The sequence below is a fragment of the Anomaloglossus baeobatrachus genome, chromosome 2 (assembly GCF_048569485.1).
Source record: "Anomaloglossus baeobatrachus isolate aAnoBae1 chromosome 2, aAnoBae1.hap1, whole genome shotgun sequence".
Taxonomy (NCBI): domain Eukaryota; kingdom Metazoa; phylum Chordata; class Amphibia; order Anura; family Aromobatidae; genus Anomaloglossus; species Anomaloglossus baeobatrachus.
This window is the reverse complement of record NC_134354.1, coordinates 79,006,213-79,033,829: the sequence shown is the minus strand read 5'-3', so window position 1 is coordinate 79,033,829 and position 27,617 is coordinate 79,006,213. Positions and strand designations below refer to the sequence as shown.

At 44.4% G+C, this 27,617-nt stretch overlaps 1 protein-coding gene across 1 annotated transcript in view; it reads right to left on the bottom strand.

Moving 5' to 3' along the window:
• Positions 1-27,617, bottom strand: part of LOC142283211 (uncharacterized) — an 89,865-nt gene that overhangs the window by 50,317 nt on the left and 11,931 nt on the right. Inside the window, exons 2-3 of the mRNA XM_075333095.1 lie at positions 25,339-25,493; positions 10,563-10,685 (exon numbers count right to left, since the gene is read on the bottom strand). Of these exons, the coding sequence (XP_075189210.1) occupies positions 10,563-10,685; positions 25,339-25,493 (278 nt within the window). The remainder of the gene's footprint in view (positions 1-10,562; positions 10,686-25,338; positions 25,494-27,617) is intronic.

The window sequence follows — 27,617 nt, the reverse complement described above, 5'->3', positions numbered from 1 at the left end:
GAGCACCTGATAGCTCCATAGCATGACACTAACAACCTCTCCTTCTGCATGCAGGATCCATTCCAGTGCGGGAAGCTGGTCAGCCGAGCCCCCTGCAGCCACCGGGCACAGCACCTGGGGGCAGTTGTCAGCACCAGCAGCGGCCCCCTTCGTGGCTCCTAATGACTCAGCAGGCTGGGCGATCACCACTGGCGCAGATGGTGCTTGCTTCTTCTCCAGCGAAAAGGTGGTGTTACCACTTCTGGTCTCTCCGGCGGCGACATGGCCTGGTCGAGGACTGATCCCGGTAGCTGGATCGGTGCAGCCTGGTCAAGCCGCGCTCCTCTCTCTGGGGCTCGCATGGCTGCCACCATCTCCATCATGTCCGCCTTCCACTCCTCAAATTTCTGCAAGTGCTCAGCTCGCAGAGTCCAGCACAGCCACTGGACCTCCGCCTCTAGCCTCTCCATGGTCCATGTCCCTTGTTGGACTGGGACACTAGCACAGTCCCTTGGGGCAGACATGTTGCTTGTCGCAGAAAAGGAGGTGAAATCCGGCAACAAAAAACGTCTTCATTCAGGGAAAATATCCATCATTAAAATACCGTTTAGTAGTGTTAATTAAAATCCATTACACGTACAGACATGGGGACGCAGTTGACGCGTTTCGGAAGAGAGTCTTCTTTAGTCGTAACCATAACTAACATAAAATCAAAGTGAACTTAAATAACAAAATAGGGGAGGGAACAGGTAGGAGGAGTAATGCAATTATATTGATCAACAAAATCTGAGAACCATCCAAAATAGTGCTCTTAACTCTATGAGCGCCTAAGAAGAACGCCACGACTATATATATAACATAGATATGCTTGGTTGTATATGTTAGATCACATGATTCATAAATATAGATACAACGATAATATATAACTCTAGATAACATCACCATATGGGTGGGAAAAAAAAATCTATAATGCTGACAAATACCTATACAGATATAAACACATAGAGGTGTAGAAAAAAACACAAGGTAATAATTGCTATTGTTGTTATAAATAGAACAAACATGACTTCTCTCTATATTATCGGCAGAAAAATATACCTATTGTATATTTACACTAAAAACTGGCTTATAAATATAGCCTTAGTGCCACCGCAGATTTAAATAGTGTGAACGATGTTATATATAAAAAAAAAAAAAAAAAACACCACCACTCTAAACTAATGGGTTCATGATACATATCTGCGCTGAACAGGTGGAAAAACTACCTTTAAAGCTGACATATGTTTGTATAAATATAAGCACTAAAAAAATGTGCAAGGAAAAAACGCAAGGTAATAATTGTTATTGTTGATAAAGGTAGATAAAATCTTTCACCATATTATGGGCGAAGAAATATACCTATACATACATTATATGTACATTGAGGACCACATAACAAATATGATCTCAGCGCCACCATGAGTATAGAGAGTGTGAACAGTGTTATACACAAATTACTATTCCAAAGTATCAAGTTCATGCAATAGAGCTTATGAATTAATCTAATACATTTAAACAAAAAACTGGGTATATTAATCTACTAGCTGTAGTACCCGGGCGTTGCCCGGGATAGTAACTGTCTCTCTGTCTCTCTCCCAGTCTCTGTCTGTGTGTCACTGTCTGTCTTCTCGCTGTCTGTCACTTTCCTTGTCTGTCTGTTTCTATCTCTCTATCTGTATTTGCATCAGTCTATCTGTCTCAATCTCTGTATCTGTCTTTCTCTCTCTCTCTCTGTTTTTTTGCCCAGCTGTCTTTTTGCCCGGCTGTCTCTTTGCCCGGCTGTCTCTTTCCAGGTCTGTCTCTTTCCAGGTCTGGCTCTTTCCAGGGCTTTCTCTTTCCAGGGCTTTCTCTTTCCAGGGCTTTCTCTTTCCCGAGCTGTCTCTTTCCCGGGCTGTCTCTTTGCTGGGCTGTCTCTTTGCCGGGATGTCTCTTTCCAGGGCTGTCTCTTTGTCCGTCTGTCTCTTTCCAGGTCTGTCTCTTTCCAGGTCTGTCTCTTTTCCAGTCTGTCTCTTTGGGCATTTGTCTCTTTTCCTGGCTGTCTCTTTTCCCAGCTGTCTCTTTGCCCGGCTGTCTCTTTGCCCAGCTGCCTCTTTTCAGGGCTGTCTCTTTCACGTCTTTCTCTTTCCCCATCTGTCTCTTTGCCAGTCTGTCTCTTTCCAGGGCTGTCTCTTTCCAGGGCTGTCTCTTTGGGCATTTGTCTCTTTGGGCATTTGTGTCTTTGCCCGGCTGTCTCTTTGCCCGGCTGTCTCTTTGTCTGTCTGTCTCTTTGCCCGTCTGTCTCTTTGCCCGTCTGTCTCTTTGCCCGTCTGTCTCTTTGCCCGGCTGTCTCTTTGCCCGGTCTGTCTCTTTCCCGGTCTGTCTCTTTCCAGGTCTGCTCTTTGCCAGTCTGTCTCTTTCCAGGGCTGTCTCTTTGCCCGGCTGTCTCTGTCTGTGTCTCTGTCTCTCTTTATCCGTCTCACCACCGACATCTTTTTACCTCACACATAAGCTTTATATACTAACAGTTTATTTTGTTCTTATAGCAACTACTGACAGTTGCTATTTATAGCCTGCAGCTCCCAGCTCCATTCAGTCTAATGGCTGTAGGATTTTTGTAGAGTAACTGGAAAGCACGGGGTTAAATTTTCCCGCCCAGACATAGTCTATGGCGTTCCCTGAGTCACATGGGGCGTCTGTGCAAAATTTCCTGATTGTAAATGCGACGGTGCAAATTTCTTTAGCGGACATACATACATACACACATACATACAGTTAGGTCCAGAAATATTTGGACAGTGACACAAGTTTTGTTATTTTAGCTGTTTACAAAAACATGTTCAGAAATACAATTATATATATAATATGGGCTGAAAGTGCACACTCCCAGCTGCAATATGAGAGTTTTCACATCCAAATCGGAGAAAGGGTTTAGGAATCATAGCTCTGTAATGCATAGCTTCCTCTTTTTCAAGGGACCAAAAGTAATTGGACAAGGGACTCTAAGGGCTGCAATTAACTCTGAAGGCGTCTCCCTCGTTAACCTGTAATCAATGAAGTAGTTAAAAGGTCTGGGGTTGATTACAGGTGTGTGGGTTTGCATTTGGAAGCTGTTGCTGTGACCAGACAACATGCGGTCTAAGGAACTCTCAATTGAGGTGAAGCAGAACATCCTGAGGCTGAAAAAAAAGAAAAAATCCATCAGAGAGATAGCAGACATGCTTGGAGTAGCAAAATCAACAGTCGGGTACATTCTGAGAAAAAAGGAATTGACTGGATAGCTTGGGAACTCAAAAAGGCCTGGGCGTCCACGGATGACAACAGTGGTGGATGATCGCCGCATACTTTCTTTGGTGAAGAAGAACCCATTCACAACATCAACTGAAGTCCAGAACACTCTCAGTGAAGTAGGTGTATCTGTCTCTAAGTCAACAGTAAAGAGAAGACTCCATGAAAGTAAATACAAAGGGTTCACATCTAGATGCAAACCATTCATCAATTCCAAAAATAGACAGGCCAGAGTTAAATTTGCTGAAAAACACCTCATGAAGCCAGCTCAGTTCTGGAAAAGTATTCTATGGACAGATGAGACAAAGATCAACTTGTACCAGAATGATGGGAAGAAAAAAGTTTGGAGAAGAAAGGGAACAGCACATGATCCAAGGCACACCACATCCTCTGTAAAACATGGTGGAGGCAACGTGATGGCATGGGCATGCATGGCTTTCAATGGCACTGGGTCACTTGTGTTTATTGATGACATAACAGCAGACAAGAGTAGCCGGATGAATTCTGAAGTGTACCGGGATATACTTTCAGCCCAGATTCAGCCAAATGCCGCAAAGTTGATCGGACGGCGCTTCATAGTACAGATGGACAATGACCCCAAGCATACAGCCAAAGCTACCCAGGAGTTCATGAGTGCAAAAAAGTGGAACATTCTGCAATGGCCAAGTCAATCACCAGATCTTAACCCAATTGAGCATGCATTTCACTTGCTCAAATCCAGACTTAAGACGGAAAGACCCACAAACAAGCAAGACCTGAAGGCTGCGGCTGTAAAGGCCTGGCAAAGCATTAAGAAGGAGGAAACCCAGCATTTGGTGATGTCCATGGGTTCCAGACTTAAGGCAGTGATTGCCTCCAAAGGATTCGCAACAAAATATTGAAAATAAAAATATTTTGTTTGGGTTTGGTTTATTTGTCCAATTACTTTTGACCTCCTAAAATGTGGAGTGTTTGTAAAGTAAAATATATCTTTGTACCGTGTTAGCCAGTAGAGATAAAAACATTGTTTAAAAGAACAGAAAGTCCTCAGTGGTTGATACCTTTTAATGGCTAACTGAAAAGATGGTAATAATTGCAAGCTTTCGAGACTACTCAGGTCTACTCAAGTTACCATGCCTGATGAAGAGACCTGAGTAGTCTCTAAAGCTTGCAATTATTACCATCTTTTCAGTTAGCCATTAAAAGGTATCAACCACTGAGGACTTTCTGTTCTTTTAAACGAGTGTTTGTAAAGAAATGTGACAATTCCTACAATTTCTATCAGATATTTTTGTTCAAACCTTCAAATTAAACGTTACAATCTGCACTTGAATTCTGTTGTAGAGATTTCATTTCAAATCCAATGTGGTGGCATGCAGAGCCCAATTCGCGAAAATTGTGTCACTGTCCAAATATTTCTGGACCTAACTGTACATACATACACTGAGCTTTATATATTAGATTAGATATTACTAGTTTTTTAATGGTTTTTAACTTTAACAACAAATGGAAAAATAAAACACCTTGGATTATATTAAACAGGTGTAAACGCTGCAAGATAATTGTTTTTCCTACTGCAGGAAAAAAAAACACATTGTTTAGAGGGGACTATAACGGTGCATAAACTATTTCTGAAGCCTATATGGAATCAGCGCTACCGCAAGTATGAATAAGATGAATAATGTTATTTCAGTAAAAAATAAAAAATATCAGTTTTCTTATGGAGTCCCATAGGGTGTCTGGTGTTCATCTCAAAAATATATCTAGCGTCTAATAACTATAATTTGCGAGTACGATCACTGTTGCTGTTATTCACGGGGACTTTACTAAGGTCCCCATTATGACTATGCACCAGTTAGACTGCGAGTGGTATTAGTGTGAATGGTGTTGTATACATGTTCGGCTATCCTAGTACGTAGTTTTCTGGTAGTACAACCTATACATTGAAGTCTACATTCAAGACAGGAAATTGCATATACTACATGAGTACTACTGCAATTAAGAAACTGTTTGGATTTGTGAACTGTATTGGTAGTGGTAGAACAAAATTCGTTAGTCATGCTCATGTACTTACATAACCCACAAGATTTCTTTCCGCATCTAAAAGATCCCTGCAGTGACAACCAATTATTTAAGCTTGAATTAGCGGTATGGGAGGTATGGTCTGAAGGAGATATGATATCACGCAAATTGCATCCCTGTTTCGCCACAAACTTCACTCCTTCTTCCAAAATGGATTTAATTTTGTCATCAGTATAAAGAACTGGCAGATACCTTTCTACAGCTCTAATCACCTCACTATAATTATCATTAAATGTGGTTGAAAAAGTTACCTGATTAAGATGGCTACTCTCTGCTGTTTTATCATTATATTGCAACTAATCTTGCCTGTTTTTCCGATCAGCTTTTCTTTTTGCAACCTCAATAACACTAGAGGAGTAACCTCTTTGTGAGAAACGGTTAGTAATCTCAATACATTCCTTGTCATAATCTACCTTTTTCGTGCAACTCCTTTTTGCCCTCACAAATTCGTCAACCGGTATGTTATGTACTACATGCCGAGGATGGCAACTTTTGGCATGGAGTATAGCATTGCCTGATGCCGGTTTGCGATAACATGAGCAAAAACTTTTTTGGACAGGCTAAAACCAGTTAACTGGATATCCAGAAAGGATGTTGCTTGTCGCAGTCCTGGAGGCATTCTGCAGCAGCCCCGCTGGTTTTCCTTCACCACCTCGCGGGACCGGAACACCTCCAGGACTTCAGTGTCAGGTTACTGCCCCCTTCCACCCGCGTTTACTGGAGTCGTGGGCGGGGTTTTCTGTTTGCGCCTTTTAGCCTGCTGTGGCGCAATTATTTTTCACATGTGTATGGTGCAGTGAGCGTTGGAAGAAGGAGTCCAAACAGGTATTCAGTGAAACTGGTTTACTCACTGTTGGTGTCAACTGGTTGCCCGAGGCCAGCTAGTTTCATCTCCTTTTCGAAGGTCCCCTTCGTCCCAGTGCCTGCCTGGTTCTCTGGTACCTTCTTTCCCTGCACCTGTCTCTGGTAAGTGGGTCCCCGTGGTATGGAACACTGGGGATTCCCAGTCTGTGGTTTGTCCACCTCTGTCCGCCTGACGGTAGTGTGAACCCTGTGGGGATGGAGTCTCTGGTCCTGTCCCCAGCTCTCCCGTTGCTACTGAGTCTTCGGATTCTTTAGGGTCAGCAAGGTCCTTGATCGTCCCCTTTGCTGTGCAGGTGTTAACAGGTTGGCTTGGAGCTCTTTCCTGTCTTAGGGTCCTGTACCCCGTAGGTGCATAGTTCCGGGGGTACACCACCGTACTCCATCGGCAACTACCACTCCTGGGTACCAGGTCACCATTAACCAGAGTCAGGACGTTGCTCAATCACCACTCCACACTTCTCCTGTCAACTCTGACTTCTCTCTGTCTCCTCTCCACAGTCTGCCCCTCCCACCTAGTCAACTAGTGGACTGGAGTGGCTCCACTTCTAGGCGGACATCCATTGGTCTCACCATAGCTGGGGGATTTGTTGGGGTAACTGGGATTACCTGAGTTCTTGGTGTTACCGGCACTGGGGTTCTGGGTCTCTAAGGGGGTTGGCCCTGCATCCTTGTGAAGATACAGATTCTTGTAGCACCCTGAGGTGTTCAGGGGGTGCTACACTGGCATAAGGATAGACATTCGATTTGGGTAACATTCTGCACAATAAACTGCACCAAATCTGCAACAAAAACTTAGCGTGCGCACACAGCGAAAGGGAGCACTTGGGGCATTTTTACTTTATCAAGTTATATATTACTGTCAGACCCTATAGGGGCATGATTACTTTCAAGGGAGTGTGACGCCCTGGCAAAACCAGGTAGTCACAAATAGGCCCTGCATAACACCTTCCCTCACTAGGAAACACACAGCCAACCATTAAACCCTAGTCACCCCCTTAGGAACAGATAGACACACCAGTGGGCATGGCCAGGTTGGTGCACGCACACCCAGAGGTCTAGACAGCCCGGGGCAGGAAAACAAGCAGTCTACTTCAGATGAGTTTGTAGTTCAATTTGGAGAGGAGTGTGGGCTGGAGCTAAGTGTAGCTCCAGCAGTGAGTTCAAGTTGAACGGTACCAGGGTAGGAGCCCTGGTGCCACTGGCTAGGAGGCAGACGGTGGTCTCCATCAGCAAGAGACGGGAAGACGGCTCGGTGGAACCGAAGTGGACCGGGACATGGTTGTAGCCCGCCGGTACCGACACGGGAACCGACCCAGAAACCGTAGCACAAAGGGGGGTACTCGGACCCTGAAGCCAGAAGCCAGAACCAACTGGAGCTGGTTAATTCACTGATTGAGGCCAGGACTAGAGGTCCTGTCCCACTCAAAGTCCCTCATAGAAGACAACAGCCCACCGATTAGGGATAAGAGGTCACCGCCAAGGCCCATAGATCCCTCGGGCCAGCGTCTGCAGGCACGGCTCCTTAGGCCACATCCAGCCAGGAGCGGACTCCTGAGTTGCATACTGGGATAGTCCTTTTCTACTAAAAACAATACAGGAACAGGACCAACCGGGTGGGGGACCCGAACGCAACCGGAGGCGGCACTGGCCACCAACAACTTGGTTTACCAGAGACTTGTGTGTTTTACTAACAGTGAGTACACCAGCACCTCCTGTGGTCACCATCCCCCTGCACTGCATCACCGACCGGGTCCCGGAGTCACCATCCCTGCCCACGGAGGGGTTAAAAACTTGCTGCACAACATCTCCACCGGGTGCCCCACAACAGCAGCGGTGGTGTCCCACCTCACCACACACCATGGGTGGTGTCACGAACTCATTACGGCCTAGCCGGTACATCTACGTCCATTTCCCCCATTTTTTCATTCAGCGTGTCCGCGAGACCCCTGGTTCCGGAGACCCTCGAGCCACCACCTCTGAAGGTCTGGATCCGAGCAGCGTCGGCTGCTGGCATGGGGGCGGCACAGGAGCATAGTGGAGTTATTGATATTGGATTTTAATGGATTTGGGGAACACTGATGTAACGGAAGTTGTATAGTGGTATTATTGGTAATCTTGGTCATTGTACATGTAAGAGGGTGGATTGATGCTGTCACATTCCTGCCCCTGAAGACACCAATCACATTGTGTAGTGTAATGTGAATAATGTCTTGCAACTTTTGTAAATATGTCATGTGGATTGTTATGTAATGTTAAGTATTGCGATGTGTTCTCGTGTAATGTGTATTGTAGCCTGTGATAAGTAGCTGTTAATGTGTAATGTAATGTGTAATATACAGCAAGTTTATGTGTGGTTGTCAGACTATAGAGTCTGTAATAGTTAAATGTTGTAACTAGCCCACTATGGGAGGGGTTAGTTGATGAAGTACGAGAAGGTTTGTTCTAAAATAGTTAGTGGAGATTCAGTATGTGTTAAGTGCGGAATAATAGCCTGTAGGTCATTGAGACTGTATGCAATGGGTGACTTGTGGCAATTGGAGGAAGAAGACCTGAATGGAGATAGCAGGTCTCTTGAGTGTTGATCGAGACACAGCGTGAGAATGTCAAACTTAGAGACCAACCCTAGAACTGAGCGTCTCGAGACAATAGGAGCCACAGGTCAGGACTCTGGTGGTCAAGTCCCTAACCTTCAAGGTAATTGGTTATTAATAACTGCCATGTAAATGATGTGATCTTTCTCTGGTGGACGCTCCCCAAGTGTCGAAGAGCATAAGATCCTGCTCTAGCACCTGTGGCTACCTTTTACCTTCAATCCTGTATGAGCAAATGAGACTCATATAAAAAAAAGTGTCTGGGAACACACTCTGGCCTTAGTGACAGAAGCATGGAACCTCCCCTCTACTGGGAGACTGCACGTGAAACCGCTTGGAAGGAAAAGTGACCAACATGAGCTGCCATCATGAGTTGAACTGTAGCATTAGGCTGGGTTGTGCTGGTACTCACAGGACCAGTAAGATTTAAAACAACCTAACGGGAATGTAAAATGTGTCTTGATTTTCCTTGTACAGTTGAAACGTGCTGGAAGAATTGTGTCTGCTATCTGGTGAAGTTCTTGGTGAAAAAGAACCTTTGAGTAAAGTTCCGATGTTTGAAACAAACTGGTGATATCCTTGTAGAAACGAGTCGTCATTTCGTCCTTGCCAGCGAACGTCAGCAACATGTGGCCTACATGGGCGAATGGCTCACACTACACAAGTCCACACACCCAGCCAGGAACAGTCCTTTTACGTAGCGTACTGTGGCATCCGGGGTCAATTCCTTTCCCACGCATACCACCCCACGACACCCTACATACAGTTGGCATTTTGATTCATAGAAGTACTATTTTGTATACACCATTTAGTTGTAATGGAAGTATTCACAGTACGGCAGTATTATTTTAGCCTACTATAGTGGTAATACTAGTAATAATATACTTGATATAGTGAACCTATCCTATAAACAGGGGAAGGAACTATGGATGAGCTCATGGTGCACTGTTGTGAGGAAGCAAAATATGTACAGTGGAACCTCGGTTAACGAGTAACCCACTTAGCGAATATTTCACTTAATGAGCAAAGCTTGCTGTAAATTTGTAACTCAGTTTACGAGCAAGCTTTGCAGTATGAGCAAAATACTCACCGCACGCACATCCACCGCGCTCTATTCCACTCTTCCAGTCTGCACAAACACGCACAAGCATGCACACACATATTATGCTCACCTTACCTTCCGTTCCATCGCCGGCCTCCTGGTTCTTGTAGTTCGCCTCTACAGGATGTGTATCGTTAACCATCGCGACAAGGGAGGAACTTCCCCTGTCAGCCGCTACACAAAGGCAGCGCGCTGACCAATCAGAGGCAAGCGGCTCATGCCTTTGACGTCAGCGCACTGGCAGTGGAGGCTCCGGCATCGGTCGCGATGGTTACCCGATACACATCATGTACCAGCGAACTGCAAGAACCAGGAGGCCGGTGATGGAACGGAAGGTAAGGTGAGCATAACATGTGTGTTTCAGTGTGTGTCAGTGTATGTGTGTGTGTGTGTGTCTGTGAGTGTGTGTGTCTGTATGTGTGTCAGTATGTGTCAGTGTGTGTGTCAGTGTGTGTGTGTGTGTGTCACAATAGGGGACCAGGATGGGTCATTTAACAAGTTGTGGAACGCATTGTCTGCATTGCAATGATTTCCTATGGGAAATTTTGCTTTGCTAGACGAGTAACTTGGTTAACAAGTACACTCCCAGAACGGATTGTTCTAGTTAACCAAGGTTTCACTGTATATAGTTGCAGAATATTTATAAGGAAAAAAAACAGAACCTCAGAGGGACCAGTTAATGACTGATGTATCGGTGCTGGCTCCAAACATTTCTCTTCTTCAAAATCTTTTTCTTCTTTCGGAAATTCCGTTCTAATTTGAGCTTCATTGTTCAATTCTTTACCCTGTAATATAAAACAAAATGGGATTTGTTTATGAAGTTATCTGCTCTAGAAAAATGAAAACTCTTACTGGTTGCTATAAGAAAGATAATTCCCTTTTTCCAAGAGCCATAATGTTTTTATTTTTCTGTAAATATAACCATATGAGGGTTTGTTTTTTCTGGGACGAGTTGTACTTTTAAATGACACCATTCATTCTACCACATAGTGTGCTGGAGGGGAAAAAAATTCCAAGTGTGGTGAAATTGCAAAAAAAATACATTTTTACAAGGTTGGGGTTTTTTCCTTTTTTTTTTTACCATGTTCACTATATGGTAAAACTGACCTGACAATATGTTCCCCAGGTCAGTACAAGTACTCAGATTCCAAAATGTATACATTTTTTTTTATTCAAGTGGTGAAAAAAAAATCAGAAATTTGTCAAAAAAAAAAGAATTTTGCTTTTGTCTCCATTTTCTGAGACCCGTAGCATTCTCATTTTTCGGGATTCGGAGCTATGTGAGGGTTTATGCTTTGTGTACTGAGCTGACATATTGATTAATACCATTATTGGAAAGATGTAATATTTTGTTCACCTCTTATTGCATTATATTTCAATGTTGCGGTGACCAAAAACTGGCTGAACAAATGTGTATGAACCATAAAATCAGAAAAAAATTAAACTGACACAGAGTTATAAGGGTGACTTCCCAGTAAAGCTGAGAATTAAAGCGTTTTTCAAAATCTATAATTGCTGGCTCATCCATAGGCTACATGATCTGTTGGGGTCCACCACACCTCTATATAGAAAACAACCCCATGAAAAATGTTCTTTTTCTCCAAATGTTTCATAAAAATTAACTTTAGAGAAGTTATGCCATTTTAATTTAATACATTAATCTATTTGCCAATATTTGCAAGAAAACATCGGTTCATAATCATGACTGTAACAAACTAAACATCAACTGACCACATATTCTCCAAAATATCAGGAACTGAGACTTAGGGGTGCTTTGAACGTTGTGACATCTCTACTGCGATCTCGTCGGGGTCAAAATGAAAGTGACGCACATCCGGTGCCGGTAACGACGTCGCAACGTGTAAAACCTAGAAGCACCGATAAACGATCGCAAAAGCGTCGTAAATCGGTGATCTGTGTAGCGTTGGTCATTTCCATAATTCCACTGCAGTGACAGGTACGATGTTGTTCCTCGTTCCTGCGGCAGCACACATCGCTGTGTATTAAGCCGCAGGAGCGAGGAACATCTCCTTACCTGCATCCCGCCTGCAATGAGGAAGGAAGGAGGTGGATGGGATGTTTACGTCCCGCTCATCTCCGCCCCTCCGCTTCTATTGGCTGCCTGCCGTGTGACATCACTGTGACGCCGCATGACCTGCCCCCTTAGGAAGGAGGCGGGTTGCCGGCCAGAGCGACGTGGTCCATGGCAGGTAAGTCCATGTGAAGCTGCCGTAACGATAATGTTCGCTACAGCAGCTATCACAAGATATCGCACCTGCGATGGGGGCGGGGACTATCGCGCTCGGCATCGCTACAATTGGCTAGCGATGTCGCAGCGTGCAAAGTACCCCTAAGGAGAAAGGCTGTCTGTCATGATCTTATGTTGGGTATTTTGGAATTCTAAGCCCTAATCAATTATATAATAAAATCAGATGTACTTTCTGTAATAAATCCTAATCAGAAGAGACTATATTCTGCTAACAGACAAATTCTACAATAGGTTTATTCTATGATTCTAGAATGAGCTCACCATCAATGGAAATCTTCAATCGGAAGCTGGATAAAAATATAACTGTGATGATTTAGGAAAACCCGCACTCGTAGGGGGTTGGATATGATGTCCCTTGTTGTCCCTTCCAACACTACCATTCTATGGGGTTGTAGAGACTAGAAAATATGAGCTGTAATTGTCTTTTTTTTCACCCATAGGTGCCCCTAGAAATGTTACTTGGTTTGCTTGAACTGTGAGCATCTATTGCTACTGCCACCCTGCTCCATTGTGGGGACATTTGCTTGTCCTTCTCTGTCCAATAAAGAGCCAATGTTTATAGTCATGTTTCTTTCTTCGTTTACCAGTATCTAATAGGTGGAAAAGGAAGAAAGACGTGTATCCAGTAAAAAGGACGACAATATTCTGCCAGACACTGAAATAAATTCAGATCTCAGAATAGATCAGTAAATAGATTAACCCCCTCTGGCCAAGTAAACAGATCCTCAAATGTATTCAGATCTTAAATCCAAGCCTTTGACTTAGTGCAGATTTCAGTCATGACCACATAATTAGGACAGAGTCACGCTTGTGTATCACTTCTGATGTGAAAGCATCGAATGAGATATGCCAATGACCCTCAGCTCCTGTTCTGCTGTGAGCATGAGCCAAGTGTCATACAATTATGATCTGTTCCTGAGATCAGATCACAGCTGCAGAGGAGAGGTAGAGATTTAGCCCCCCATCTCCTCCATTGTCAACCTGTGTGTATGTCACATGTCATCCAACTACAGTCCTCTATGGGGTTTAGGTCAGGTAACTTTGCTCTCCAATCAAGCACAGTGATACTGTGATTATTAAACCAGGTATTGGTAATTTTGGCAGTGTGGACAGGTGCCAGATCCTGTTGGAATATTACATTTCCATTTCCGAAAAGCTTGTCAGCAGAGGGAAGCATGAAGTGCTCTAAAATTTCCTGGTAGGCGGCTGCGCTGACTATGGCCTTGATAAGACACAGTGGACCTACACTAGCAGATGACATGGCTCCCCAAACCATCACTGATTGTGGAAACTTCACACTAGACCTCAGCAGCTTGGATTGTGGCCTCTCCACTAGAGATGAGCAAACCGGCCGTGGTTCGGCTCGAGTTCGGTTCGTCGAACGGGGGTCCTGTTCGAGTTCGGTTCGGCGAACGTTCGACGAACCGAACTCGAACCGCATAGGAAACAATGGCAGGCAATCACAAACACATAAAAACACCTAGAAAACACCCTCAAAGGTGTCCAAAAGGTGACAAACAACTCACAACACAACACAAACACATGGGAAAGTGACAAGGACATATACTCATGCGAAAACAAAAGAGCGGGACAAGGAAAAAGAGGAGGAGACACAGATATAGGCATGGCACGCCCTTCTAAAATCATGTAAAACACCACAAGGTGACTCCAAGCGGAGTCCCCCTTTTTCCAAAAATTGGGCCACACAGACACTCACCCCTTCAGTGGCAGCACTTGTGCCCCAGTTGTACACTTCACAGCTAGATTTGCATCAAGCACATTCAAAAATACGCCATACTTAACCGTCCCCAGGAGGACACCGGGGTAGGTAGCTAAGTCTTTGCTGAACCATGACTTGTTCATCTTGGCTCCTTTTAAAAAACACAGCAAGCAAGGGTTACTCCAAGCGGAGTCTCCTTTTTTTTCCAAAAATTGGGCCCCACACACACCCACCCCTTCAGTGGCAGCACTTCTGCCCCAGTTGTACACTTCACAGCTAGCTTTGCATCAAGCACATTCAAAAATACGCCATACTTAACCATCCCCAGGAGGACACCGGGGTAGGTAGCTAAGTCTTTCCTGATCCCAGCTCTGTTCATCTTGGATCATTTTTAAAAACAATGTAAGCAAGGGTTACTCCAAGCGGAGTCTCCCTTTTTTCCAAAAATTGGGCCACACAGACACCCCATCAGTGGCAGCACTTGTGCCCTAAATGCAAACAGGATGTTTTGATTTGCATCAAGCACATTCCAAATCCACAAGCATTTACTCTCCCCAGGATGACACAGGGGTAGTAAATTCATTGTGGATCCATGACTTGTTCATTTTGATGAACATTAGTCTGTCCACATTGTCACTGGACAGACGCATGCGCTTATCTGTCAGCACACACCCAGCAGCACTGAAGACACGTTCAGAGACAACGCTGGCAGCTGGACACGACAAAATCTCCAAGGTGTAAGTGGAGAGCTCTGGCCATTTTTCAAGATTTGAAGCCCAAAATGAGCAAGGCTCCATTTGCAAAGTCATGGCATCGATGTTCATTTGGAGATACTCCTGTATCATCCTCTCCAGCCATTCACTATGTGTCAGACTTGTTGTCTCTGGTGGCCTTGCAAAGGACGGTCTAAAACAATTATGAAAAGATTCAATAAAATTGCTGTTACCAGCACCAGATACGGTGCTACTGGTACGGGTAGGCTGTTGAAGATGACGAGACCGTCCCATGTTTGTCAAGTTAAAACTGGGAGATTCACTCCCTGCACCTGCACGGTTGTTTGGTGGAAAAGCCGAGCTAAGATCGAGTAACAGATTCTGCTGATACTCCTGCATACGTGCGTCCCTTTCTATGGCTGGAATTATGTCACAAAATTTGGACTTGTACCGGGGATCTAATAGTGTGGCAAGCCAGTAGTCATCATCACTTCTAATTTTGACAATACGAGGGTCATGTTGGAGGTAGTGCAGCAAGAAAGCACTCATGTGTCTTGCGCAGCCATGCGGACCAAGTCCACGCTGTGTTTGTGGCATAGAGGTGCTAACCGTTCTTTCTTCCTCTGACATCTCCCCCCAACCTCTTTCAACTGAAATTTGACCAAGGTCTCCCTCATCCGCTGAGTCTTCCATATCCATGGACAGTTCGTCCTCCATTTCTTCATGTTCTCCTGCACCTTCCTCAACATTTCGCCTGCTACCATGCGCCCTTGTTGATCCCTGTCCCCCATGGTCTGCCGCGTTGGTGATGATGAACGTCTGGACCTTGGTGATGTTGTTGTGTCTTGCGCATATGAATCCTCCCGTAGTTCCTCCCCTTCCTGTTGTCCCACCCCCTGACTCCGAATAGTGTTTAGCGTGTGCTCCAGCATGTAAATGACTGGAATTGTCATGCTGATAATGGCATTGTCAGCACTAAACATATTCGTCGCCATATCGAAACTGTGCAGAAGGGTGCATAGGTCCTTGATCTGAGACCACTCCATCAGGGTGATCTGCCCCATCTCTGCATCTCGTTGGCCCAGGCTATACGTCATGATGTATTGCACCAGGGCTCGGTGGTGCTGCCACAGTCGCTGTAACATGTGGAGAGTTGAATTCCAGCGTGTCGCCACATCGCATTTCAGGCGATGAACCGGCAGGCCGAAAGACTTCTGGAGCGATGCAAGTCGCTCAGCTGCGGCGGTTGAACGGCGGAAGTGAGCAGACAGTTTTCGTGCCCTGTTCAGAAGGCCATCTAGGCCGGGATAGTGTATTAAAAATTGCTGGACAACAAGGTTCAACACGTGAGCCATACAAGGCACGTGTGTCACCTTGCCCAGGTGAAGGGCCGCACCCAGGTTTGCAGCATTGTCGCACACGGCCTTACCAGGCTGCAGGTTGAGTGGAGACAACCATTTATTAAACTCAATCTCCAGAGCTGCCCACAACTCATCCGCTGTGTGACTCCTATTTCCAAGACATGTCAAGCTAAAGACCGCCTGATGCCGTTGCGCTCTGATGCCAGCATAGTAATGAGGGGTGCGTGATTCCTTCTACGCAGTGAGAATGCTGGTGGCCTGACCAGGCAGGCTTGGGGCAGAGGTGGAGGACCCAGATGAGGTGGAGGAGGCAGAAGCAGTGGCGGAACTTGGACAGACAGAGGATTGACACACAAGTCGTGGGGACGGCAAGACTTGTGCAGCAGACCCTTCACCATCTATCACCATAGTTACCCAGTGCCCAGTCAGCGACATGTAACATCCCTGTCCATGCTTACTGGTCCAAGTATCGGTGGTGAAATGCACCCGTTCACACACAGAGTTTCTCAAGGAAGCGGTGATGTTGTGTGCGACATGCTGGTGTAGCGCGGGCACACCTTTCTTAGAGAAGTAGTGGCGACTGGGCATCTGGTACTGGGGCACAGCAACAGACATAAGGTCTCTAAAATCCTGTGTGTCCACCAGGCGGAAAGGGAGCATTTCAGTAGCCAAGAGCTTACAGAGGGATAAAGTCAACCTCTTAGCTTTGTCATGGGTCGCAGGAAATGGCCTTTTATTTGTCCACATCTGAGGGACAGAGATCTGGCTGCTGTGTGTAGACGGTGTTGAGTAGGGTGTCCCTGGAAAAATGCAGGTTTGTGAGGAAAGTGCAGGCGGAGACATGATGTTGCCTTCATCCAACGTTGGTGCTGTCGATGTCTTAGAGAGCTGTACACATGCACTTGTTTCCCCTTCCAAACCAACTGACGACCTACCAAGCAAACTGCCTGTTGCGGTTACAGTGGTGGAAGTTGTGCATGGAAAACCAGGTGTGACAGCTGTCCCCACAGTCCTAGAAGATGAACAGCGCGTGGATGCACTGGAAGGGGCAGGCTGTGGATGGTTCGCTCCGCTAGGCCGCATTGCAGCACGGTGAGCTTCCCACTGGGACATATGATATTTATTCATGTGACAATTCATGGAAGAAGTTGTCAAACTGCTGAGGTTTTGCCCTCTACTAACAGAATCACGACAAATTTTACAGATCACATAATTTGGGCGATCTTTTGCTATGTCAAAAAAGGATCAGGCTAGGCAAGGCTTAGAGGGCATGCGACCTGCTGAGACCCCAGACTAGTGCTCAGAGGCAGAGTGGTGGCTGAGGATGCAGTTGTAGACGTGCTACCAGTGCTTCGACTCTGTCCAGGAAGGCGCAAGGTAACTTCCTCGTCGGTTGCATCCTCCTCCACGGCCTCTGTTGACCTCCTCGAGTGCCTGACTGTGGGTTGACAGCAGGTGGGATCTAGAACTTCCTCATCAATTGTTGTGTTTGCACTCCCCTCACCCTCAGACCGAGCCTCTTCTTGCCCTGACCGAATATTTAAGTTGTCATCCCAATCTGGTATCTGCGTCTCATCGTCATCAGTATGTTCCTCATTGTCTATAACAACAGGTGTTACAGCTTGTGAAAAAGGGTCAACATTATGCTCAGAAACTTGGTCCTCACGGCCTGAATCAGAGTCACAAAGGTTCTGGGCATCACTGAAGACCATTTCCTGGTCTGTACTCACTGTTGCTTGGGAGCAGACTTCTGATTCCCAGGCTATAGTGTGACTGAACAGCTCTGCAGACTCAGCCATCTCAGTTCCACCATACTGTGCAGGGCGGATGGAGACTTCAGAGCTGGGAGAATGCAAGTGTGATTGGGCTGACAACTCAGAGGACTGGTGTTTTTTGGATGCGGTAGTTGAGGTGGCGGAGAGGGCACTTGTTGGACCACTTGAGATCCATTCAAGCATTTTCCTTTTTTGGCCATCATCTACCTTTGTTCCAGTTGTTCTTGTCCGTAAAAAAGGGAGCACATCGGATTGTCCACGGTAAGTAGTAGACATCTTACTTTTGCTGGAAGATGGTCTATCTTCAGCAGATGTTAATGGAGCTTTGCCACCTTCCCCACGGACAAACCCTTTTTTTCCTTTTCCAACACGCCTCTTCCCCTTTCCACCAGCATCTGTCATTTTGACACTCATTTTGATTGCAACAAAATTGTGCACTTAAAATGTGGTAGTAAAAATTGAGAGGTGGTGTAGATTGCAGCGGTGGTCTAGCTTTATTAACAGCAGAATAAACAACAATAATTATCCCTGACAATGCAACTACGGCCCTTAAACTGGCAGCATAGTTTGCTAGTATAATGGCTTTGTAACAATGAGCTTGAGTGTGCAATGCAGAGGTGCTGCAAATATCTTTGCACTAGTGGGACAATAATGAAGTCCAACAGCCACTTTCAGGATGCCACTAAGTTTCCTCAGTGTTTGCTAGTATAATGGCTTAGTAACAATGAGTTTGAGTGTGCAATGCAGGCAGACGTGCTGCAAATATCTTTGCACTAGTGGGACAATAATGAAGTCCAACATCCACTTTTAGGATGCCACTAAGTTTCCTCAGTGTTTGCTAGTATAATGGCTTGGTACCAATGAGCTTGAGTGTGCAATGCAGGCAGACGTGCTGCAAATATCTTTGCACTAGTGGGACAATAATGAAGTCCAACAGCCACTTTTAGGATGCCACTAAGTTTCCTCAGTGTTTGCTAGTATAATGGCTTAGTAACAATGAGCTTGAGTGTGCAATGCAGGCAGACGTGCTGCAAATATCTTTGCACTAGTGGGACAATAATGAAGTCCAACAGCCACTTTTAGGATGCCACTAAGTTTCCTCAGTGTTTGCTAGTATAATGGCTTAGTAACAATGAGTTTGAGTGTGCAATGCAGGCAGATGTGCTGCAAATATCTTTGCACTAGTGGGACAATAATGAAGTCCAACATCCACTTTTAGGATGCCACTAAGTTTCCTCAGTGTTTGCTAGTATAATGACTTGGTACCAATGAGCTTGAGTGTGCAATGCAGGCAGACGTGCTGCAAATATCTTTGCACTAGTGGGACAATAATGAAGTCCAACAGCCACTTTTAGGATGCCACTAAGTTTCCTCAGTGTTTGCTAGTATAATGGCTTAGTAACAATGAGCTTGAGTGTGCAATGCAGGCAGACGTGCTGCAAATATCTTTGCACTAGTGGGACAATAATGAAGTCCAACAGCCACTTTTAGGATGCCACTAAGTTTCCTCAGTGTTTGCTAGTATAATGGCTTAGTAACAATGAGCTTGAGTGTGCAATGCAGGCAGACGTGCTGCAAATATCTTTGCACTAGTGGGACAATAATGAAGTCCAACAGCCACTTTTAGGATGCCACTAAGTTTCCTCAGTGTTTGCTAGTATAATGGCTTAGTAACAATGAGTTTGAGTGTGCAATGCAGGCAGATGTGCTGCAAATATCTTTGCACTAGTGGGACAATAATGAAGTCCAACATCCACTTTTAGGATGCCCCTAAGTTTCCTCAGTGTTTGCTAGTATAATGACTTGGTACCAATGAGCTTGAGTGTGCAATGCAGGCAGACGTGCTGCAAATATCTTTGCACTAGTGGGACAATAATGAAGTCCAACAGCCACTTTTAGGATGCCACTAAGTTTCCTCAGTGTTTGCTAGTATAATGGCTTAGTAACAATGAGCTTGAGTGTGCAATGCAGGCAGACGTGCTGCAAATATCTTTGCACTAGTGGGACAATAATGAAGTCCAACAGCCACTTTTAGGATGCCACTAAGTTTCCTCAGTGTTTGCTAGTATAATGGCTTAGTAACAATGAGCTTGAGTGTGCAATGCAGGCAGACGTGCTGCAAATATCTTTGCACTAGTGGGACAATAATGAAGTCCAACAGCCACTTTTAGGATGCCCCTAAGTTTCCTCAGTGTTTGCTAGTATAATGACTTGGTACCAATGAGCTTGAGTGTGCAATGCAGGCAGACGTGCTGCAAATATCTTTGCACTAGTGGGACAATAATGAAGTCCAACAGCCACTTTTAGGATGCCACTAAGTTTCCTCAGTGTTTGCTAGTATAATGGCTTAGTAACAATGAGCTTGAGTGTGCAATGCAGGCAGACGTGCTGCAAATATCTTTGCACTAGTGGGACAATAATGAAGTCCAACAGCCACTTTTAGGATGCCACTAAGTTTCCTCAGTGTTTGCTAGTATAATGGCTTAGTAACAATGAGCTTGAGTGTGCAATGCAGGCAGACGTGCTGCAAATATCTTTGCACTAGTGGGACAATAATGAAGTCCAACAGCCACTTTTAGGATGCCACTAAGTTTCCTCAGTGTTTGCTAGTATAATGGCTTAGTAACAATGAGCTTGAGTGTGCAAAGGGCAGGAGGGTACAGTGCCAGGGTTGTGGGTCTGGGTAGAGGAAAGGAAGCCTCCCTTTCTATCCCTCCTAATGGGGAAATGCAGCAAGGAAATCCCTGACCTTAGCTACACAGATGCTGTCATCTTGTGTAGCTGTTAAAATCTGTTTTCACGGACCTGACTGTCACCTATGGCTCTGACCCTGCCGGTATTAGCCCTTACAAGGGCTGAAAGAAACTTCTATCCCTATTCTGTATAGTGCTGTGTATAGAGCGTACACAGCAGTATCGGAGACAGGAGCTACGCCAGCGGTGACTGACACCAAGACGCAGAAGGCAGATAATGGCGTGCTGGAGGAAAATGTCCGTTTTTATAATGCAGGGACATGTGACATGGACATCCTATCACACATGCCGCTGCTTCTCTGGCTAAAAGTCCACTTAGCTGTGTGTGTGTCTGGGATTGGCTGACATGCTGGCCCACCCCACTACATGCGCGCGCTTAGGGAAGGAAGACAAGGAAAAAAAAAAAAAAATGGCGATCCATTATCCAAACAGCAGTGATCTGAATGCGCTGTTCCTGCACACTATACACTTGAATTTCATAATAGTGTGAGTCACAGAGTACTTACACTATTACAGCGGAAAGCCAGCTAGTAATTAGCTTGTCTTTTTGCTGCTAGAACTGTTCTCGAACATATCTAGAGCTATCGAGCTTTAGCAAAAAGCTCGAGTTCTAGTTCGATCTAGAACAGCCCCCAAAATCACTCGAACCGCGAACTGGAGAACCCCGAACCGCGATCCGCGCTCAACTCTACTCTCCACTCTTCCTCCAGACTCTGGGACCACGATTTCCCAATGAAATACAAAATGTACTTTCATCTGAAAACAACACCTTAGACACCAAGCAACAATCCAGTTCTTTTTCTCCTTGGCCCAGGTAAGACGCTTCTGGCATTGTCTGTTGGTCATGAGTGGCTTAATACAAGGAATGCGACAGTTGTAGCCCATGTCCTGGATACAATCACACTTTTTTCTTCCACTTAACTTTCCAGTAATATGCTTGGATACAGCACTCTGTGAACAGCCAGCTTCTTTAGCAATGATATTTTGTGGCTTACCCTCCTTGTGGAGTGTGTCAATAATTGCCTTCTGGACATCTATCAAGTCAGCAGTCTTCCCCATGATTGTGTAGCCTACTGACAGTTAGTTAAAATGTTAGTTGCTAGTGGTGGTAACCATAGATACCTAAGCTACTTCAATGCCTTGCACATGAGGTAAGCAACATAGTTAATCAGGAAAACTATACTACATTTTTAATTGGAAGTATTTGCCAACGGTGGCTCAGTGGTTAGCACTTCAGCCTTGCAGCGCTGGGGTCCTGGGTTGTAGTCCCACTAAGGACATCTGCAAGGAGTTTGTATGTTCTTCTCGTGTTTGCGTGGGTTTCATCCGGGTACTCCGGATTAATCCCACACTCCAAAAACATACTGATAGGGAAATTAGATTGTGAGCTCAAATGGGGACAGTGTTGCCAATGTATGTAAAGCGCTGTGGAATTAATAGCGCTTTATAAATGAATAATTATTATTATTATTATTATTATTATTATTATTATACCTATATATGTTAGGATGGGATCTTTGGAGATGGGAATACCCTTTGATCTGTATGTGTGATTTATTTATTTTTGTTTTTGCAGTGAATCCTACTATATTTTTTTACTGGTTAAGGTTGGTCCAAGTCTTTACAGCCAACAAGTCCTAGTATATCTATTGCATTATTTACAGTGGTTGAGAAGATTGAGCCAAAAGATTTGTAGAACCCTGGTTCAGTGTCCTCATTGGGGTTTTGAAGAGCTGTTTGGGGGACAAAAGCACACAATCACACAAAGCAGTATTGCCTGGTGTAAATAGTAAAAAGACGGAAGGGAGTATGTGCTCCCCTTACGCTGTCTGTAAATGCGTGTAATATGTGACGCCCTGGCCTATCAGGTCATCACAGGACATTGTGCAATCTGCACTTCTATACAATATCCATCTCCTCCTTGGTTACGGGTCCCTGGCCTTTGGTGTTGCTAAGAACAAGCCAATCAAAACTCCTAGAAACGCACCACACCCACCAGACACACCAATAGGTAGCCTAAAGGGAATAGGGCCGCCCACTTGGGGGGTTGTTTAGGGAGAGTCAGGAGTGTCAGGATTAGTCGGTTGTGTGGTGACTCTCGTGAGGAGAGGTCACAAGTTAGTTGGAGGAGGTTAGGAGCTGGGCTCCTCAGTCACTAAGTGGCAGATGTTGGTCTGGGCCTGGTAGGAGCTGGAACCCCGGTCGCAGGGGATCATGTCAAGGGGCACAGACCTGCTGAGGAGGGCAGCCGGTGGCCTTGAGCCATCTCCGGGCAGGGGCCAGGGCACGGCGGGGTACGTGGACCCTAGGCCGGGAAGTATCTTCAAGCGTCCTGGTAATTTACCCGACGAGGGCGAAGACTTTATTATTCATCCTCCATCTGCTCCAAAATCGGGGTACTAGTGCAACAAGGGGGATAGGACTTTCCCAATACACAGTCCAGAAAACCCCAAGCGTGACCCGACTAGTTCTACACTACAGAGGCCAACCAGTAAAGAGAGTGGCAAGGAAAAGGTCACAGGCTAACAAGCAACATTAACGGGCACGGAATCCCAGCGTGCTCCCTCCCTGCTACAGCGGTGCTAAGAATTCCGGTTTACAAGTTGTCGGTGTCAGTGTTATTGGACTGAGTGAGTACGCAGTGACCCTTTCTTCCTCAACGGTGCTCCCCTCTTACCATCACCAAGCCCCGGGGCATCCCCTCTACCCACAGAGGAGTTAAACATTCCATCGCCACCAGGCGCTCCCAACAGCAGCGGTGGTATCCCACCTAACCACACACCGTGCGTGGCGTCACGAACTCTAACCACAAAATCCCCTGTAAATACCCCCCTTTTAATTTGAGTGTCCACGTGACCCCTCTCGGGTCTGGAGACCCCTCGAGTCACCTCGGATCCGGATCCGAGCAGCAGCCCGGCTGCTGGCACTGAGGCGCTACATATCTGCTGCTGCGGCTCTGTGGCTGGAGGAAAAAAACATTTTCCAAAAAGATAATAGAGGATGACCATATCACATTGATCGGGCCGTACTGCGGCAAATGAGAAGCTTTTTGTGTTCCAAAATGGTTCTTTATTGTGCCAACGCATTTCGGCACCAAAGTAGCAGCTTTTTCAAGGTAAATAAAAAACAGATATAATGCGTTGTAATAATAAAGAACCATTTTGGAACACAAAAGGCTTCTCATTTACCGCCGATCAACGTGATATCATTGGTACTTTGTGGCAGCCAGACAAGGGCAGCGTGTATTTCAATGATCCACACTCAAATGGGGGGCCTAGTAATCCCAAGAGGTGCCAAGGTTGCTGGCATTCGAGGACCAGCTGAGGAAGTGTGCACTGCCATGGTGTGGCTTCCATGGAGTAACAATGAGGATGCTGATTAAGGGTCTTTGAAATAGTTTTTCTCGCATCTATATGAGAGGCTGCTGCTAAGTCTTTGGCTTTGTGATGTTTTTTGTTTCTATGGTAATAAATGTTACATCACATTAAAGTCTTATATATGTTTTCAAAATTTTGTGTTTGTTTCTTATGGCAACAGTGTTCTACGCACATGGGATAACAAAATGGTGGAGTCTAATGCGATATTCACAGCAACTGAGAGCAGAGGAGTGATAAAATTTTTCTTTCTGCAAGGAAAGTACATGAAGGTTTTTCATGGTGATATGTCGCAGACATTGGGGGATCAATGCCCTTCATATTTCACAGTTAAGAACTATTTAAAATGGGCCACTTCAGCACCAATGATGAGGAATGTCCTGGATGACCGAGAGTGGTTGTTCCAGAGATCGTCGATGCTGTGCACAACCTCATACTGGAGAATCAATGAATTTCAGCTAAAGTAATAGCAGACATCATGGGGATTTCCTGTGAATGTGTTTGTGTCATTGGACATGAAGAAGCTATCTGCAGAGTGGGTCCCCAAATGTTTGACAACAGTCATGCCAGTGAAAACTCCCCAGTCCATTTGTCAGCATTTCCAAACTAAGAACTTCCTGGATCTACTGGTCACTATGAATGAGACCTGGATTTATTTGTATGACCCTGAAAACAAGGAGCAGTCAAGAGTGGAAGAACAGTGGTTCTCCTCATCCAAAGAAGTTCAGGGTGCAAAAATCATTCACTAAGGTGATGGTGTCTGTGTTCTGGGATAAGGAGGGCATGCTCCTAGTGGACTACCTTCAAAAGGGTTCCACCATCAATGCAAGGTATTACATTGAACTTTTGGACCAATTGAAGACAGCTCTGAAGGCCAAAAGGCACGGCAAAATGTCCAAAGGAATCTTGTTCCTGCAAGACAATGCCTCCACTCACAATGCACAATCAACCATGGAAAAACTGGCAGAGCTGGGCTTCCAGCTGGTTGACCACCCACCTTATTCACCAGATCTAGCTCCCTCCAACTATCATCTGTATCCAAACCTGAAAAAACACCTCAAGGGTACCAAATTACACACACCATTTCTGATGCCATGGCTGCTATTGATGCCTGTTTTGAGGCACAACCAAAATCCTTCTTTCTGAACTTACAGAACTTGGAATATTGATGTAAGACGTGTGTTGACATCAGTGGAGAGTATGTGGAATGAATGTAAAGTTTCATCATCCTGTTTCTTTCTGGCTAAGCCAAAGACTTATCAGCACCCCCTCATACCATCTCTATGCTTTATGTTGGGTCCTCCAAATAAAACAGTAGCCATTTTCAAAATTTCTATCTCCTTTGTTTTCACAAACATGTTTCGGCACTTTATAGACATACTTTTTTCTTAAAGCTCTGCAAAATATGAATGAAAAAAAAAATGGAGCAGGTCGTTGGGCATATTTAAAAAACCAAATTCTGTGCTTGCTAACCTGGAGAAATTGTTCAGTCATCTTATTCAGGCAGTAAGTTGCCACATGTGAGTTTAGAAGTTTCAAGTCTTCTGCTGAAATGGATGAAATGTTATTTTTCTTAGCATATTCTTCTATAGCTTCTTTGGTGAGCTTGCTGTATTCTGTCACAAAATCTAAAAAGAAGCACAACCTAGTGGTCACTTACTAACATAAGAGTGCCATTAACCCATTACTTGCCAAATTAGAAGTTTTCATTTTTTTTTATTAAATGACAGATTTTTAATGAAAAAAAAAATAAAAATTAAAATGAAATTTAAGTAAAATTTATTAATTTAATGTATAAATTAAATGAATTAATTAATGATTCATTTAATTTAATGAATTTTAAGAAAAAGATTAGGCGTCCCAAAAAAAGGACATTGGTAGATAATAGGTTAAAGGGAAGCTGTCAAAAGGTTTTTGCCACCTATTCTAAGAGCAGCATAACATAGGGACAGAGTCCCTCATTCCAGTGATATGTCACTTACTGGGCTGCTTACTGTAGTTTTGATAAAATCACTGATTAATCAGCAGTAGATTATCATTACAGGACTACTTGGCGTGCTGCACGTAGTCGGCATATTCATGAGCTCTGTGTAACCCTGCCCCAACACTGATTGGCAGCATTCTATGTACACTTTACATGGAGAAAAAGCTGCCAGTCATTGTAGGTGGGCATATAAAGCTCAACATTCAAATAACAGCTAGATCTGCAGCAAAAAACAAGGATTTTATCAAAATGACAGAAAAGAATTCAGTAAGTGACACATGGCTGGAATCAGGGTCTCTTCCCCTACGTTATGCTGCACTCAGATGGGGGAGCAAAAACGTGATGACAGATTCCCTTTAAATGCTAGACTGTAAAACTATTTATAGACAGGGAAATATAAGTGAATATAACAAATGAATACATAAATATACAGTATGTGATATGTGACATATCAAATAAATACATACTTGCCTTCTTTTCTACAATATCAAAAAATCTCTCAAAACAAATAATTACTTTATGAAGCTAATATGACAGAAATAATTAGAATGTATCCTTTTCATCCGTAAAGGTGTGTTTCATGTATTACCACAAGCAATGTTGTGTCCTTCCCTTGAATGAGCTCTGTGGGTGACCTGTTCCTGGGGTGGAGATGGCATGTGATCAAGAACACCAATGTGTTCAAAAAGACATTTTGAATTTTATATGGTGCTGGATCATCTTTTTTTGTCCTTATTTTGTGGAAAAGTCTGGGGAAATAGCTCACCATGCTTTTGCTGTAAAGATATGGCTGTGAGAAATCCCACTGAGTGGTCATGGTGATCCACTGGTGCACACAGCGTGAAACATAAAGAAGAGGAGAAAACCAGCAGTTCCATGAGGTAAAATGCAAAAAAAAGTCTTCTTTTATTGAAATTTCATTAAAGGAATAAAGATTCCCAAATTCCATAGCAAATTATTAGATTGTCATGTAATTCTAGATCTTTTATTCCTTTAATAAAATTTCAATAATGTAAAGTAAGACTTTTTTGCATTTTACTGCATGGCAGTGCTGATTTTCTCCTCCTCTTCTTTATGTTGTTCATTTGTGGTTTCTGAGTCTGGTAACTCTGATGAACTTATCCTTAGCAGCAGAGGCACTTATTTGTCTTTCTTTCCTTATGAGAGCAAGTTTCATCATATTGAATTCATGACTACACTTGAAAATACCTTATAGGTTCTATCAATTTTTTGGGATTAACTGACCTTCATGTTTTAAAATAATGATGTTTGACTTTCTTACTCTTTAATTTGCTGAGTGGTTCTTTCCATATTACTGTACAAAAGTCATGGAATAGGGTTCAGAATTTGCCTTTGCAAAATATACCTAATGGTCACAAACACTTTCTGAGAGTCAATGATTTCACAAATGAACTCTTGATGAGGTGTACATGTTAATTTAAAGCCAGTCCAGCTGACTACCTGGTAAAGCTGATTGAGAGAATGCCAAGGGTGTTGTAAAGTAGTTATTAGAGTTATGGTAAGTGCGCACACTGCAGATTAGTTTCTCCAGCAAAAAATGCACCTTCTGGTAGAAAAACGCACATCTGGCAGAAAAACGCCCCCAAAATAAGAATTATTCTTACCGTTAATTCGGTTTCTAGGACCTTCCACGACAGCATAGGAGGTTGTCTCTCCATGCCCTAATTGGGACAGGAAGTACAAGAGGTTTAAAAGGACCCTCCCACCTCCCATAGCCAGTGTCTTACAAAGAACCCATAGCATATGA